Source organism: Archocentrus centrarchus, chromosome 16, assembly GCF_007364275.1.
Source record: "Archocentrus centrarchus isolate MPI-CPG fArcCen1 chromosome 16, fArcCen1, whole genome shotgun sequence".
Taxonomy (NCBI): Eukaryota; Metazoa; Chordata; class Actinopteri; order Cichliformes; family Cichlidae; genus Archocentrus; species Archocentrus centrarchus.
In genome coordinates this window covers 34,217,578-34,230,211 of record NC_044361.1, presented here as the reverse complement: position 1 = coordinate 34,230,211, position 12,634 = coordinate 34,217,578, and the positions used below count along the sequence as shown (strand labels likewise).

Below are 12,634 nucleotides of genomic sequence, written 5' to 3'. Positions count from 1 at the left end.
GAGATAAGAAAAAGAAACAGGACGGCTGTGTGTGTGTGTGTGTGTGTGTGTGTGTGTGTGTGAGTCAGTCTCTCCCAGACACCTCTCATGTCAGCGCCTGATTTTCCGTTGTTCTATTTTTACTCCCGTCATGTTTCTGTGTTCTTTGCATGAATGATCTCAGATCTGAGCCACAGCAACAAAAACACTCGACGTGTTTTCAGAACAGGAAACATTTCCTCATGTAAAACTACACGGTGTAAAAAATATTGTTAGAATTATTTTGTCACATTACACTCTGCAGGTATACTCTTGATGCATGCTGCAGCCTGAGTCTATGGGAGCTACAGCGTGACCTATATTAAGTGTCTAGCGACATTGTGGCTCTTGTGTGAGATGCGTTGTGTGTTAATTACATTTAGTCTGAAACTGAACGTGTTTTCTGTTTGCTGTGACGGGCCAGCCGGAGTGGAAGTAATTTAATATAATTTTGTGTACATGTGCAGGATCTGTGCGTGCTGCTGCAGTGCACCAACATGGGAGAAAATGTATTTAGTCCAAATAACTCGGCCCTGTTTCTTCTTCTTATTGATGCCATCATCATGATAACTGGTTTTAACTTTCTATTTATTGAGTTATAATTTATAGTGTATTTACGTCGTAGTTTATTTATACATCCTGTGTTTTATTTTTATTTTAGTATTTATTTTCAAGAGATTGTAGAAGTGCAGCAGATGCCATTCACTGTGCAGCAAATACAGAGTGTTTACAAAGTCACTGAGTAATCATGTTAAATAATTGTACGATTTTTTCCAAAATCAATGATTCCGCCTTCACTCTGGATGGTCCAATCTCTGGTTCAGTCTTTACCACCTAAAAAACATTGCTAAGTTAAGCCCCACTGTGCCACACTGTTGGATGAATGAATGGACACGAAGTATTCATAATGTCTCGTATTGTAAAACCTAACAAACCAAGATAAAGCCAACCAAACAAATAACCGTGGTGCTGGATGAATGGCTGAGACAGCCAGCTCTTAAATGCTCCAGGGAGAGGTCAGGTGCTCCCAGGTGCACTTATTAACCCCGCCCACCAGGAACCTGCAAGACAGCACAGAGACAGACAACAGCAGGCCCTGGCCAAAGCAGGGGGCCATCACGGTGTAATCTTTACTCTCAAAGCTTTAAACAGCAGCGAGTCTGCAGCTGAGACACTAAAAACTAAAACCGTCAGCAGCAGGTGATGCTCAGAGTTTCAGAGTGAACATGTAAAGCTTATTTACAGCATGTTTTCAGTGTGATAAAGACTCTCTGCTGGGGGGGAAATTGTTTTCATGGGAATGTGTGTATTCATTTGGGGATTTAGGAAATGTATAAATGTTGTTCTACGTGATTCTAACCTGCTGCTGTGTCTGGTGTCAGGTTGGTGGGCTGGAAGTGAGCTGCAGCTCACTGGGTTCAGATGTTGTTGACTTCCCAGCAGCTGCATGCTGTACGCTTCCCTCCACTGGCAATCTGCACTCTGTACCCGCAACCAGAGAGACTTGCTGTCCTCTTCTTTTGGTGTTTGTGGTCCGCATTTAGTTTTCATGTACTCGTGCAGAGCAGCAGGTGTGTGCCGGCTATGACAGACAAACTTGGGGATTGGCCGAGAGTCTCTACACTCAGTGAGGGCAGCCCTCCATCCTTTGCTTTATCTCAGGCCGACCACAGTAAGGCCTGCTGTGAAGGTGAAAATCAAACTACGCTGAATGAGAACACAGAGTCGGCTGTGGTTCACTGATTGACTGTATCATATCATATATCATATATCATATCATATCACATATCATATATCATATCAGTGAACCACGTTCTAGTAAAATAAATACATCTTTTTTAACTTTACCCCCTTTTTTACTCTTTTTCAAAAATTACAACCACAAATCACCTCAGACGAGTTCATTCATGGGATTCAGGGTCAAGGTCAAATCAATACTGGCAATTATTTCAATTCAGATTCTAAATCAGTTATTACTTCACATTATTAAAGTGTTTACTGTTGTTTAAGAAGTTTGAATTTCCAAGATAAATCAGCTTGGATTTCTCGTCTCCTGTCAGCCCAGATTTCCAGCTGCTTTGTAAACATGTCCCGAGGAGCTCTGTGGATCTACCTGTAGAGTGATGAAGTGTACATGCCCACCGATCAATAAACACAGACCCGGCAGCTGCACAGTAAAATGCAACTTGCTAGACGTTTAACCCAAATCAAAATTAAAAACAACAAAACAAAGCAGAACCTGATGATCTCTGAGCAGTCTCTGTGATCTTTAATTGGCCAGTTAACGTCTCCACACACATTCATAGCTTCTTAACTTTTCCAGGCTGAGTTGCCACGGCCGTCCTCTCAGCCTTACACGAGCAGCCGTGTTTCCCACATTCCAACCACCTCGATCCCAGCGGCGCTGGGCTCAGTGCATCCTGCACGGTGTCTGTGCACAGCAGCATCGGCGACCAAGGCAGCGCTGGGTAGAGGTTACTGAACCTTGGTGAGAGTGGGGCTGACTTCATGTTTTGCAGATCATGCATCATACCTTTGTCCCAGCTTGACATTTTTTTTTTCTCAAAAGAATTCCTCTACATTTCAGGCCTGTAAACTTTGTTTCTTTTTCTGTTATGCTAGTTTGTTATGAAGCACTATGTAATTATCTTGAAAGGTGCCACAGAAATTAGAGTCACATACTCAAAAACAGGTGAGAAACTAAATAAATTGAGTCACTGAAAGTTACAGCTCATCTAACTTGGATTGTGTAATTATTTTATATATATATGGATTTAAACTGCAGCAGTGTAAGGCTTCCTCTCGATGGGTCCATAGTTTCACTCCATAACTGGAAATACATTTTTTTTTAAAGGACTGCCAAAAAAGTTAACCTTAAAGAGGATTTGGGTCTAAAAGTATGACATATTTTCATGCTAGCTTGAAAATAATAAACATGAAGAAGATTTAGAAACACTGAATTCTATTTTAAGCCATTTATAAAGAGTCAGACTGAAGCAGACCACACTCAGACGTGTGTCAGCAGACACCTCCTCGTCTAAATGAGTGGTACAGTGCCGCCAGGTGCGCCAGATGTGCAGTGGCAGAAATATGATAAACTCAGATTTCTCAGTCACTCACATCATGGCTGGATTGAAGTAAGCAGTAAAATGTATTTCTAGATAAAAAAAAGGACAAAATGCTTCACAACAAGCAAAGAAGAAATTGTAATACACACAAAAATTTAGGAGCCCCAACCTCAAACGCACATTCTCCTTTAGTTTGAGTTTAGAGCGAGGAACCACAAACTCAGTGGTCTGTATATTAGGTATGGCTGCAACAGCTCGCTAATGCATGCAGCCATTTGACCACGCAGACCTCTGAAAGTGATCACCAGGATCTTAAACTGAAGTCTGAACTTTATGGGGAGCCGGTGCAGAGATGACAAAATAGGTGCTACATGAGACCACTCAGGGGATCGATTAAGTAGCCTCGCAGCTGCAATTTGGACCAACTGCAGGCGATCCAGAGATCATATATTGAGAACAGTATACATTGAATTACAGTAGTCCAATCGTGGGGAGATAAAAGCATAAAAAGCACTGATTTGGACACGATTCAACTGAGGCAGGCAATATTTCACTGATGAAAAAAGCTATTAACACATTTATCAAAGCTAAGAGCATCTAAGCACTGAGAGCAAATGTAGCACCTGAATTTGAGTGAAAGATAATTAGCAGTCATCGAGCTCTTCATAGCATTAGCACAGTCCTGAAGAATAGATCGTTTTTTTAAGAGGGGAAAAGGAAAAGTACAGTTGGATATCATCTGCATAACATTGATATGAGACCTCTTTAAAGGTGCCCAAAATGTCTGTGAGAGGTAACAATAAATACAGTGTAAACAACATAGGTCAAATACCAGGGGACAGAGCCAGTAACCAGTGATTATTAATACACATGACCCAGTGGAGTAGAAAACCTTTTTGAATAGAAATGTGGGGACAACATCAAATGAACAGGAGGAAGGCTTCATGCTATCAGCCACATTTAATGATATTAGTGAGAAGTTCTGCAGGATTAATGGCAGAGTTGGGAATAACACAGAGGAAGAAACAGAGGGATTTATGTTAGCTCTGATATCGTTAACCTTCCAAATAAAAAAGGACCTGAAGGCCTCTGAAGGGACATTGCACTGGATCACTGGGGGCCAAACACAAAGAGGGTATATGTTCTCAGTCATCCAGGTCATGGTAGAACTGAAGAAGCCTTTTGGATGAGAGGTGAAAAGTCTTCAAGAAACTTAAAGAAGCCTTTTTTCAGACTATTATTGTGAGTTTATGGGGACAGCCATTGCAAATGAGCTTATTTTATAAATGCTGTGCTGCCTGCTTCATGTAATATTCTTGTCCCTGTGTAAATATGAACTAAACTAAGCTTCTGCCAGCATTAAATATGCATAAAACCTGTGTTTGACTCAAAGTTTCTTTAACTCTGAAACTCTGCTTGGAGTAACCTTTGAAGCTCTTTTTGCAGTGACTAAAAGAAATCAGGAAGCGGGAGGCACAGATGAGCTGGGGGGATGCACTGAGGAGACCAGAATAAAAATAATAAAACTCAGACAGAAACCAAAACACATCATATTTCTAACCTGAAAGTCATCACAAGAACAACAGTGAAGTCAAAACAGGAACCAGGAACTCAAATGACGCGAGGATGGAGCAGAGGACCAGAACAGAAACACAGAGCTGGAAATGAGCGTCTCAGTGAGACAGCAAAGCTGTCACATGTTCAGGTTAGGCTCGAGTCAGTGATATCAGAGCATCGACTCACTGCGTGCACTGAGAGAGAGAAAAGCAGCTCCATCGCAGATGCAGGCTTTCATAAAGAGCTCGAGACTCCAAGCAGCAAAAGTCACAATTCAGAAACATGAAAACAAAGAAAACATGCAGCAAACTGTGAAATCAGGTAGAGGTGGTCACTGTGCCCTCTGTCTCTCTCACTTCTCTCAACTGGCAGGAAATGATCACTTTACTTAAGACACTTTTCACTTCCTGAGTTTGATGTTGGGCTATTTGAAGGTTATATTTGTGTGTGTCTGTGTGCAGCCCGAGGATGTGGCAGCAGTGTTTGTCTCTTATTCTGTGTGCGATCGTCTCAGGTAAGAGCCTTTATTCTGGCTTCAAGCAGGATTTTAAAGGAGGCACTTTGGGGAATCGCTCTGTCGCTGCAGTGCAGTTATAAGACTCATCAGAGCAGAGAGAGCCTGACTTTCAGAGCTGGATGATCCTTTAACTCTTATTCACTTAGAGATGATTGCTGAAGTGACAGACAGCCCCTTTAACTCAGAGACTTTAACGAGTGGCTGACAAAAACGACTGGCTTCGTATTTCTGTTTCACTACTGAAAGACACAGAGGCTGGTGGTGAACACCACAGCACAGAGGTTAGACAGAGGCAGGAAACAATGTGTGGCAACAAAAAGGTCAAAGTTCACCACAGGGTGAAGCAGCCCAAACTGCAGTACACCTCCATAAGCAGCAGGAAAATCACTGACATACTCCAGAGATTTAAATGAGGCCACAGATCAATAAACAGATCATCTTTGGACCAGAAGCATCAAGAGATTAAACAGTTTTAATGATAGACTGAGTTCAAACATGAAACCTAACCATCCAGATACGTTCTGCCAGGTTCTGTCTCGGCCGGGTGGAAGCTGACCGTCTCTCCTGTGGTCACAGTCTCCAGAGGAGAGGATGCTGTCCTCGGCTGTGTCTTCACCCCCAAACAGCAGGACTATTCAGGGATGATCACTGTTAAATGGAGGACATCACACGCTCCCCCTTTCTTTGAGTGTTCAGTTAAAAATGAGTCAACTGAAGGAGACAAACTCTGTGCATCTGCTGATTTAAAATACTCCCTGAAAGGAGATCCTCGACAGGGGAATGCATCGCTCCTCATCAGGAAGGTACAGCTGACCGATAACAGGGTGTACTTCTGCCGAGTGGAGCTCGATGGGCGGTGGGGTGTTAAAGAAGCAAAGACAGAGCTTTATGTTGAAGGTAAGGTTGCTCCGTGTTGGACTGAAGGACTCGTGCAAACTAAGGCTTTGGTTTCAATTCAGTTCAGTTTTATTCATATAGCCCCAAATCACAACACATGACACTATCAAAATAAAACAGGAAGTGAGTAAACATGTAAATATATAACCAACCAATTATAATCCATCCATCCATCGCTGCTTATCCTTTTCAGGGTCAGTCCAACTTTATTTTAAAGAGCACTTTAAAAGAAGACAATATAGTTGAACAAAGTGTTTCCAGTTAAAAGACAGCAATAAAATACAAAACAGATAAACACAAAGAAAAAATGAGAATAATTAAAAGTGTTTTTCTGTTGCTGGACGTCTGAACAGAAATACAAGAAGCTCGGCTCTCACTTTGAGGATCTCTGTGGAAGGCACCAAGGCAGCCTTCACATCACAGAAAAATCATTTTTAATCATCTCTTTTTTGCTTGTTGTCAGGTGAACCTCAGATCCTGAACCTTTCTGTGGTGGAGATGCCCTGTGGCTCAAACAGCGCCCCCCAGAGGCTGCAGTGCGAAGTTGAAGGCAACCCATTGCCTAAAATTGTCTGGCTGTCAGCCTCCGCGTACATGTTAGAGAACCAGGGAGAGGCGTCAGAGTCTGGCCCGTACCATGTGACCAGCTGTGTGCCGTACCTGGAGGAGGACAAAGAGATCACCTGCAGGGCGGAGAACAGTTTGACCTATGCAGCGAGCACGTATCCAACCAGTGACCTTCACGATCAGAGCCATCCTCCAAAGATCCTTCTGATCGTGTGCGGTGTCATCGCGATCCTGGTGGTCATTGCAGGAGTCGTCTTGTTCTGTCTGAGTGAGCTCCTGTTTCTGCCAGTTTAACATAGCAGAATTACAACATGAAGTCCTGAAACTACAAAAGTTCAAGTTCATTTTTAGGGCGGTTAGTTGCAAAGGTGAAAGCAGATAGTGCCCTCATCAGGTTTATTTCCACACTTTAGTTTTCTGTAATTCCTGCTCTTTGTTTTGGGAGTTGAATAATTCCAATATTTAATCTAGACTTGCTGCAGCTGATACGTCTGTTCTTTAGCTCTGTGTCATGTTTTTCTTCTGTCTGAAGGGCGCCATCATCAGCCAGCTGAAGGAGGACAACTTCAGGCCTTTTACTCAGTGGCTGTGAAGCCCGACTCCACTTCCTTTTTTTAAACTATTATTATCACTATTATTTTTTTGAGGGAAATTCACTCACTTTATTAATTTATTTCTTTAGTTCAATGTATTAATTTATTGTTTGTTTTTGTTTAATTTTTCCCTATTTTTTCTATCTTTCTCGTCTTTTTTTTAATTCATGTGTTTGTCAGTCTGCAGGTCAGCTCTGTAACCCTCAGTGTTACACAGGTCAAGAAATCCCTAAAGGATTTAAATGATTAATAACAGCCTTTAAAGGTTCTCTTTTAATATAAAATTCTGGATGAAAGATTCATTAAAAAATACGACTTTTTAAAAAAGGATGCATTTGTTATTGAGCAGCAGGAGTAGAGTTTGCAGGTTTGAGTTTCTGTTGTTAAATAACACAAATAATCTGATATGTTCTGCTCTGCTGTTATGATGTTTGCTCCTGCAGTGGAGAAACGTCCTCAGCAGGTCTCAGACGGTCCAGCTGAAGGAGAAGAGCTGCAGATGGTTTATTCAGAGGCTGCCATGCCCAGTTCCACTTCCTGTGAGTTCTGTTAGAGAAACAAAGTGTTTATGGCCGTTCATTTGTTTTTTGCACATCTTATTTATAAAGACAGCCTTGGCTAACTGCCTAAGGAGGTATACCAGAGAGATAGAAGCCAGGAAAATAAACCGGATGTTCTCCACCGAACCATCCAAGGTATACTTTCAGTGGCAGGGGAACAATATGAGAATAGCACCCCCACCAAGGCTGGAGACGGAGCAATACTGGAAGAGCATATGGGAGGTGGATGCGTCACACAACACCAATGCTCAGTGGCTAGTGGATCTAAGAGCAGACCACAGCAACCTCCCTGAACAGGCCCCAGTAACCATCACAGTGGCAGACATCCAAGAAAGAGTCTCACACATGAAGAGCTGGACAGCACCAGGCCCTGATATGATTCACACCTACTGGCTAAAGGAGCTAACTGCACTCCATGAGCGCCTGGCAGCACAAATGAACCAGCTGCTACAGGCTAAGACACACCCAGAATGGCTGACTGAGGGCTGGACAGTCCTGATCCCCAAGGACCCCCCAGAAGGGACCAGTCCCATCCAACTACCGGCCCACAACCTGCCTCAGTACAACATGGAAACTCCTGTCAGGCATCATAGCAGCTAAGATGAGTAGGCATGTGGCACAATACATGAGCGAGGCCCAGAAAGGGATAGGCAGAGAGCCCAGGGGAGCAAAACACCAGCTACTAGTAGATAGAGCAGTCGCTCGAGGCTGTAAGACCCGACTGACCAACCTGTGCACCGCCTGGATTGACTACAAGAAAGCCTATGACTCAATGCCGCACACATGGATCCTGGAATGCCTAGAACTGTAAACCTGATGAATTATAGCCTCAAACACATTCTGTAGTTTTTGTGTTTGCTCAGGTTTATTAATGTAATCGTTCTGTAATTCCTGTTGTTTGTCTTCCATAACCTGAAACACGACATTTATGTTTCCCTGATTATTTCGGTTCTTGTCTCTGTTGTGATGTGAAACCTGAAGTGGAAAACCATCACCGGTCGGCCTCAGCAGCAGCAGGAGAGGAGCTTCAGGCGGTTTATTCAGAGGTCACCATGCCCGCCTCTATTTCCTGTGAGTCCTGTTTGAGAAACAAATTATTGTCGTCTGAAATGATCGTTTTGACTTTAAACGTGACAAATTGATTTTGGAAGCTGATCGATCAGGAGAAAGTGAGCTTTTAGCCAGGACAGAAGCTGCTTCACACAGACAGACTTCACCCAGAATTACTGTGAGCTGTGAATCATGCAGAGCTGCTCTAGAAGAGTCCAACAATAAACATGTAGAGGTGGAAATGATATACAGGCCTCTAGGCCTGTGTGACTCCAGGGTAATAGAATATACATGCAGACGATGGATGTGTGGTTTAGAGTTTAAAAACTGCCTCTGGTCTCTAATCTGTGGACACTGTGTGGCTGTCGGATCAATCTGCAAACAGACCTGAGAACAGTTTTCTTAATTTCAGGTGCCCTGTACAGTACACTCCAGTGAAAGTCCACCACTGATTCAGGTATGAAAAACACCACTGATTAACATATACTACTAATTAACTTATACTATAAAGAAATGATGAGCATCAAATATGATTTCTGTTTATTTTCAGGAACAAGAGAAAAAGCCAAACTTCAGGAAGAGTCTCCCTAAGAACCTCTGTCTTCATTCTGACCAGCATTTGAAATTTGAATCTTACAGCTTGAATCTCATCCAGTCTTATTTCTTTAATCTCAGAAGGAAGAACCAAACCTCTGCTTTTAGTTCACACTTTAACCTTCTCCACTCTCAGTCCTCTCAGGCTGTCTCTGCTGTCCAGAGCGCAGCAGCTGTACTTGCTAACTAAATCTAGCCAGTGTTCACACATCACTAAGTTTCTGTCAGAGCTTTGTGCTGATTTTTGCTGTTATCAGTGCTCATAAAGCTGAAAGAAGCAGAGGAAAAGTTAAAGTAAAAGTTTGAGTTTGTCTTTGTTTCTTTCTGTTATTCCTATTTTTCATATATTTTGTTCATTTTATTGCTCTGGTTCAGTTATTATTTTCACTTCAAGACATAAAAATATTGTGGAAACTGAATTCAGTTTTGTGTGCTTTTTCAAATCAACAAACCATCATCTAAAGGTCACAGCAGAAGCACCACAGCTGCAGTTCCTCTGCAGTCCAGCAGGGTGCCAGCAGAAACTGCTTTGGTCGTTAACTTTCCCCTTAATAGCAGCTGTACCGACCTCTGGTGTAAGTGAGTGAAATTTAAGGAATTTCTCTGTGTGTGTGTGTGTGTGTGTTGCCCCCATACAGTCAATGGATGCAAATGTAGAGAATTACTCAGCTTCTTCTGCTCCAGCAGGGGGAGCCAGAGATCGATGTAAACCCCAGCCTCAGAGCGTCTGTGCACTGGTTTGTTCCCAGTTTCTCCATCAGAGTTTGTTGTCCTTGGAGGACCATGTATCAAATGGTTCTTTATTGTAAAGTTTTAGGGTGTCTGTTCTGGGTGTCTGGACCTTTAGTTCAGTGAAATGAAAGGTTCATGCTCGTGCACACAGAGGATGGGTTACTCTGCAAAGACCACAGGGCCCGATGGGATCAGGGGGCTCATGGAAACTCAAAGGGCTCAGCCAAAACAATTGGCTGTCCCTCTTACTGTTGCTGATCCGAGTTCAGTGTTAGAGAAAATGTGGTAACATGTTAGATCAGAGCGTCACATGTTGGGTTGATGTGAAACCCAACATGTGAGATATCTGATCAGTTTAGCTGTTTCTAGCCGGCGGGTTTAAAACTTTAACTAAAGAAGCTGCTGAAGCTCTTGGCTTCACTTCCTGCTGACTAAATCTATTTTAAACCACTTCTATAGAGTCAGACTGGAGCAGACCACACTCAGAGACCATGCTAACACCTTCGTATGAAGGCTTGTGTCAGTATTCAAATGACACCAGGGAGGATTTGATCAACTCATCACAGGCTCGTTTGTCTAAACGGGTGTTAGAGAGCCAGATGTGCAATGACAGATGTATGATGAACTCAAATTTCTCAGTCACGTCATGGCTGGATTGAAGTAAGCAAGTAAAATGTATTTCTAGATACAAAAATCACAAAGTGCTTCACAACAAGCCAAGAAGAAACACTAATACACAGTAATACACACACAAACCACTAGTTAAAAGAAAACCTGTACAAATGAGTCTTGAGCTGCTCTTTAAATGGTTCAGCAGAGTCTGCAGATCTCAGGTGTGATGGTAGTGCGTTCTTAAATTTAGGAGCCCCAACCTCAAATGCACGGTCTCCTTTAGTTTGAGTTTAGAGCGAGGAACCTGCAACAGATTTTTGTCAGAAGACCTCAGTGGTCTGTACGTCATGTATGGCTGTAAGAGCTCACTAATGTATGCAGGCATTTGACCACACAGACCTCTGAAAGTGATCACCAGAATCCAAGGGTGTAGGAGTGAGTTTACTATTGGGGGGGAAACATATCAGAAACCTGACAGATCTGTAAATCCTCTGAGCAAAACATAAAAAAATGCTATTTGATGTTTTCCTTTTTTCTTTTGTTTTCTTTGTTTTATAATTGTAAGACGTGGACAAGCCACCAAACCAAAAAGCTTGAGTCCTTTATCGAGCATCATGTCATTCCAGGGCTGTACACTTACTTTATCAGGTGGCCGCACTGGTACTAGCAAGCGCAACATTTCAGTAGGACAAAAATAATTTAGTAGCATGCACAAGTGCAAAGTTTGATATGTTTATTGGTCAAAAACATTTAATACTGGTCAAAAATGCATTTATGTAGATTGACTGGCAATAGAACTTTTTCTTTATTTAAACAATGTTCTGACATTAAAGAACCCTCACAGATAATGTAATGAACAAATTATTTACTTTTTAATATCAAGTAAAAAAAAAAAAACAGCTATTAAAATATGTATTCAGTTTGAAACCAGGTTTGTTTGGCAAACAAACAAATAAACAAATCTAATAAATGAATATCAATAAAAAATAACCAACAGAAATAAATAAAAGTGATAACACTTACATTTAATAGACAAGCTGTGTGCCTCACTGACAACAGCGTGCAGTTGCACTTTACATCCCTGCGGAGCACACAGAAGGTTAAAAAACATTGGCCTAGACAAAACGTTTTTTTCCGCCTCTCGTTTGCAGCAACAAATTGCTCACAAATTGACTTCTTGTCCAGTAAGTCAAGTTTAGCGCAGTGACATGAGCTATGTTGCGACTTCAAAATAAAAGCACGCGAGTTAAAGATTTCAAAATCAAGTATTTTTCTCCTCCGTAATTTTCCATGTAATTTCTGGGTGGGACAAATGAGCCTGTCTCCAATATTGGGGTGGGGGGCATAGAGAGGGAATCACTGAGGAGTCCTGAGTAAAAATAACAAAAATCAGACAGAAACAAAACACATCATATTTCTAACCTGAAAGTCATCACAAGGACAGTGAAGTCAAAACAGGAACCAGGAACTCAAATGACGCGAGGATGGAGCAGAGGACCAGGACAGAAACACGGAGCTGGAAACGAGCGTCTCAGTGAGACAGCAAAGCTGTCACATGTTCAGGTTAGGCTCGAGTCAGTGATATCAGAGCATCGACTCACTGTGTGCACTGAGAGAGAGAAAAGCAGCTCCATCGCAGATGCAGGCTTTCATAAAGAGCTCGACAGTCCAAACAGCAAAAGTCCTGATTCAGGAAAACACAAAGATGATGTAGCACCTATGTCACTATAAGACAGATATGAGCTACTGAACCAGTTCTAGGTTCGAAGGAGCAGTGGAGCAAGGCACAGTGAAGAGACCAGAACCAGAAACCCTTAAATGGAACTTTTAATAAAACAAAAAGCATTTAACAAAAACATTCATAACTAA

At 42.1% G+C, this 12,634-nt stretch overlaps 1 protein-coding gene across 1 annotated transcript; it reads left to right on the top strand.

The window, feature by feature from the left end:
- The first annotated feature begins 5,111 nt into the window (after positions 1-5,111).
- On the top strand, positions 5,112-9,265 carry siglec15l (sialic acid binding Ig-like lectin 15, like). The gene is made up of 6 exons (XM_030749610.1): positions 5,112-5,157; positions 5,689-6,057; positions 6,521-6,892; positions 7,661-7,756; positions 8,759-8,848; positions 9,240-9,265. The coding sequence occupies exons 1-6, from the start codon at positions 5,112-5,114 to the stop codon at positions 9,263-9,265; spliced, it is 999 nt and encodes a 332-aa protein (XP_030605470.1).
- The last annotated feature ends 3,369 nt before the right edge of the window (positions 9,266-12,634 follow it).